At 39.7% G+C, this 4,899-nt stretch overlaps 1 protein-coding gene across 1 annotated transcript in view; it reads right to left on the bottom strand.

Moving 5' to 3' along the window:
* Positions 1-484: 484 nt before the first annotated feature.
* Positions 485-4,899, bottom strand: part of LOC119569720 (TBC1 domain family member 19-like) — a 6,672-nt gene continuing 2,257 nt past the window's right edge. Inside the window, exons 6-15 of the mRNA XM_037917761.1 lie at positions 4,751-4,811; positions 4,427-4,547; positions 4,190-4,302; positions 3,938-4,012; positions 3,612-3,674; positions 3,184-3,346; positions 2,798-2,907; positions 2,419-2,510; positions 1,612-1,798; positions 485-1,153 (exon numbers count right to left, since the gene is read on the bottom strand). Coding sequence (XP_037773689.1) covers positions 1,064-1,153; positions 1,612-1,798; positions 2,419-2,510; positions 2,798-2,907; positions 3,184-3,346; positions 3,612-3,674; positions 3,938-4,012; positions 4,190-4,302; positions 4,427-4,547; positions 4,751-4,811 — 1,075 coding nt within the window. The 3' untranslated portion in view covers positions 485-1,063. The remainder of the gene's footprint in view (positions 1,154-1,611; positions 1,799-2,418; positions 2,511-2,797; positions 2,908-3,183; positions 3,347-3,611; positions 3,675-3,937; positions 4,013-4,189; positions 4,303-4,426; positions 4,548-4,750; positions 4,812-4,899) is intronic.

Below are 4,899 nucleotides of genomic sequence, written 5' to 3'. Positions count from 1 at the left end.
CACTATGCACGTTATATTGGCTTGCTACAAAGCTCACTATCTCCATGATCTCTCCCCCACTTGGCTTCAGTATCTATTTCAAGTCTTAGTGCCATCAAATATGGTCATGCGACTATATGCTAGCGCGAACCGTGGTGCATGACAAGGCAGTAAGCAAGTCCTGCCCATGGTAACAGAAGCACCACGTGAAGACCTGTGTGATGATGTGTTAAGTGAGGGAGATCCCGGCCTCACTTAACAGAGTTGCCAGTAACAATAAAACCCATGTGTACGTAAATGATTAATGCCCGAGTGCAAGTGTTTGTTTATGTGCACATGCGTCTGTGTGAATGGAGGGGAGGGGGGGGGGAGTTCAACACCAATGAACTGGGTCTATATATAGATCGCTTATTTTCATGCTGTGACCACGGCGGCTCAGACATGAACCTACCGTTAAAAGAAGAAGATTTTCATTGTTAATAGCAGTTGGATAAGAAAACAGTAATTGTGACTCTTCTTCATTGCTTTCCTACAATGGACAGTATATTTTTTTTTTTTAAATATCATCTAGCGTCTTTCCATAAAACTTAGCTACTTCGTAATTATGAATAGTTGTACTTTCTTGTAAGGTGCGAAGACTGGCCGTTATTATGTACCTTTTTTACAGATACTGAATTACACTAAAGGAAACAGTTAACATATCCAGTGCCATAAAACTATGGACATCAACTTTAATTCGTTTTTACATAGCCACGACCACTAAAATATACTGAGCAAAAACTATTTACATGTCTAATACCATAATAACGAAGGTCATCATCATATCGTTTCCAATATAACGACTACTAAATATGTTGAAGAAAACTTTTAACACGTCTAATATCATAATAACGAAGGGCCTCAACTATCGTTTCCTAAATAACGACTAACGTCTTCTAAAACACGCTGAAGAAACCTTTTAACATGTCTAATATCTTAAAAACGAAGGGCCTCAACTCTCGTTTCAAATATATCCACAACCACTAAAATATACTGAGCAAAACTCTTTACATGTGACATAACAACGAGATATTAACTATAAGCCTCAAGTCTCCCTGTCACGTCCTCTGTCCGATGCCAAGGCAAGCTTCAGAAGCGGAATTACCCGGATGGCGGTGATGTCTGACAGCACGGCCTGGAAGTAAATGAGAAATGGCGGTGAAATCGAGTTGATTCTTTGGTAACGATGGTAATAGTAATGGTAACGTACGTTTGTGTGTGTGTGGAGAGAGGAGAGTGTGTGTGTGTGTGTGTGTGTGTGTGTGTGTGTGTGTGTGTGTGTGTGTGTGTGTGTGTGTGTGTGTGTGTGTGTGTGTGTGTGTGTGTGTGTGTGTGTCTGTGTGTGTCTGTGCGTTCGAGCAAATGTATGTTTGTGTAAGGGTGAGGGTGTATTTTGCGTATCATGATTCTATGTATTCATGTGAGAGATAGAAGAGAAGAGAGAGAGAGAGAGAAGAGAGAGTCCGTGTATGTGTGTTTGTGTATTTGCATGTATTTGTATGTATCCATGGCTACGCATATATATACAAACCCTGCTCCAGTCACCCCACCCACCTCCAACTTCTCCCATTAACTACAAATCACCGAACTCACATCAGCGGACTGCTGTGAGGTGACGTCCATGAGATTTTCGCGTCTGAAGCTCACGATGGCGAGGGCGAGGACGGGAAGGACCTCCAAGGACTCCCAGGACAGGATGACGTCCCACAGGATGAACAGCTGATCGGGAATTAAGTACCCGCTGAACCCGCGCACGATCCATTTGAATACAATGGGTAAACTGCGGTGGAAGAATTGATATGAGGATAGACCTACAGCACTGTATATTATCACTAATATATTCATATACGAGGATAGACTTACAGCAGTGTTTATTATCACTAATATATTCATATACGAAAGAGGTTACTTTCATTCCAGATACATTTAAAAAATATATCTGGAGTGATGATTCGGAAGCGATAAGTAATGTATCAGTGCAGAGAAATAGAGGGGAGGAGAGAGAGAGAGAGAGAGAGAGAGAGAGAGAGAGAGAGAGAGAGAGAGAGAGAGAGAGAGAGAGAGAGAGAGAGAGGAGAGAAGGAAGAGAGAGAGAGGAGAGAGAGAGAGAGGAGGAGAGAGAGAGGAGAGAGAAGAGGAGAGAGAGAGAGAGAGATGAGAGGAGAGAGGAGGGAGAGGGAAAGGAGAGAGAGAGGAGGAGAGAGAGAGAGAGAGAGAGAGAGAGAGAGAGAGAGAGAGAGAGAGAGAGAGAGAGAGAGAGAGAGAGAGACAAGGGACAGAGACAGACAGACACAAATCCAAAGATGATTTTAACTATACGTAGAGATATAGAAATAACTACGCTAACTACCCGAAACCACAATTCCGAGAATGAGAATTCGTGTTGATTTACGAACTTACAGCTGTATTCCCATTGCAGCACAGTGTTGCCAAAGTCGCGTCTCTGAACTCTGCAGCAGAAGCTCAAACTGGAGAGCCAAGGCCGCCGCGCCCTGGAGTGAAATAAGAAAGTAAGAAAATAAGATAGAAGAAATCTTTGTTCCAATTTCCTGTCTTGCAAGATCAAAGAATGTATTACAGTTTGTTCGTAAGTAAATAAACAAATAGAACAGTAAATGGATTGATAAATAGAATATGAATAAATAAATAAACACATTATACATGGAAACAAAAAAAAACATAAATAACATTGAAAAAGATAATCGACGCCATGCTATTTTCGTCACTCTCAAATAATAACCAATATAAAAGTGTTTCTAGACTAGTAAGTGTCACCTACCTGGGTATGACTGGTAACCACATGGAGACGATACCAGTAACGGCAATACATTTCCCGAAAAGTGAAATAAAGTTGAACGGGATCTTCGTATAAACAGCTGAGAGGAGCCGCTGTGGACGATAAAATAATTTGAAGTTGCGGGTAAACTTGATGTGGAGATATATGTGAATAGAGACTATCTTACAGACTATGATGCTGCCTTTTATTATGCTTATGAGGAGCTTATACATTTCAGAGGACATGAGTAATTTTTGTAAGGACATTTCTCTTTTATAGGGTACGGACACTGCCGAACTTAAACAGAGACATTTCCTTGTTATAAGCATGGACATTTCCCTTATTTATTTTCGCCCTTTTAAGCCACGGGCATTTCCTCGACCTCTTACCATACATCGTGAACCCATGGAAGGGAATGATGCCACAAGGAGGGTAGGCCACGAGGGTATCTGGGGAGGGAGTCTGACCCCTGGCAACGGACAGAGGGGGGGAGGCACTGCTGTGTTCGAAGTGGCTCAGCATCTCCGTGTCCCTGAAGAAGCACAGCAGCACCTGCAGACAAAGAGGACATTTTACTTTGCTTGAAGACAGAGGAAGATAGAGACAGATACAGTAACGGACTTAGATAAATATAAATGTATGTATTTTAATTACGTGTGTGTGTTTACATGTTTAGTATGCTGTATATACTATATAGATATAGACTGGTAGATAGATAGATAGATAAACAGATAAATAGATAGGTAGACAGATAGAGAAACATTGTGAGACAGATAGACACAGATATTCAGAGGAACAGTTAACTAGATGAATTTACCTGATAAAGGATGTCTTCGAACACGAAATACTGATCGTCATTGGATGCAGTTAGTTGTATATCCTGTAAACAGAACCAGAATTGGATATTTACTGACTGGCAAAGGGAAATAAATATTATCTCAACTGTAAAGTAAAATGCAGAAAACTATACAAAATAAAGCCTTTCGCGAATTACAAGTCTCTATTTTCGCGTGCCCGGCGTTATATATCAAATAAATATATAAATAAATAAATAGCACCAATAATGAATTTGTGCCCAAACTGACCACATAGCAGAATAGTTTGTTTGTTTGCTTATTTTTTGACTCGTAACTGAGCTCTTACCTTCATGATCAGTTTATCAACAAGTAGTTCATGTTGTACAACCCTTTTCTTCAGTTCGTCAAAGTATTTACAGTGCTGAGAAAAAGAAATCGTGAGAAATTATTGGAATGTTTATGATTAAATATATGTGTACATCAAAATCAAGTCGTGATACTTAAATAATCTATTTTCGCTGATACTGGTTGTTTTTTAGTAATGACCTTTTTTTGACAAACTATAAGTGTTGTTCCTTTTTTAAATATAAAGACTAACCTTGTCAGTGACCTCGAGTCCAAGAACCTGATGCCACAGCACCGCCCGGAGTCCCGCGGGGCATCCTGTCTTGCAAAACTCCTTGCTGAGAGGACCATGGTTCTTCTCCACCACTAAGACCAGGAGAAAATTCAGTACATTTCCTTCTGCACATTCTTTGAAGGTTAAATGTATTTACAACTAGAAGTATAGCGTCGAACCCTCTTTAGAATAAAATGGCTGTTTTATAATAATTACCTTTTTGGCCAATTATAAGTCTTTCGTCTGCCAGTGTGAGATTTGGCTTGTGTTCCCCCGGTACTGTTTCGTCAAGCCCTGTGTGCTTGCAACAACATGCCAACTCTCCGTACACCTCTACCTGATAGACAAATAGATTTCTTGAAATACTAAAGAATTGTATCTTAAATGTCTTTTGACTGACTTGACAGTCATGGATTTTAGGAATGCAATTCAATGTATGGACATCAAGACAAATATATGAAATATAATTAATGTCTTTTATTGTTTTTAATTCGAGTTTCAATGTAAAAGTATTTTAAGTTAGTTCCCTGTTCTACTCACCAAACCCTTTATGTCTTTAACCTTGAGGGGTAGTTGAATACACCCCCAAAGATTCTCATCACTGGAAAATATATTTTTGTTGTATTGATGGCAAAAGTATATTCATCTTCTGACAAGATGGAAACAAACTGTTGTATTAATGGCAAATG

This window comes from Penaeus monodon, chromosome 4 (genome assembly GCF_015228065.2).
Source record: "Penaeus monodon isolate SGIC_2016 chromosome 4, NSTDA_Pmon_1, whole genome shotgun sequence".
Classification (NCBI taxonomy): Eukaryota; Metazoa; Arthropoda; class Malacostraca; order Decapoda; family Penaeidae; genus Penaeus; species Penaeus monodon.
This window is presented reverse-complemented; position numbering and strand designations above follow the sequence as displayed.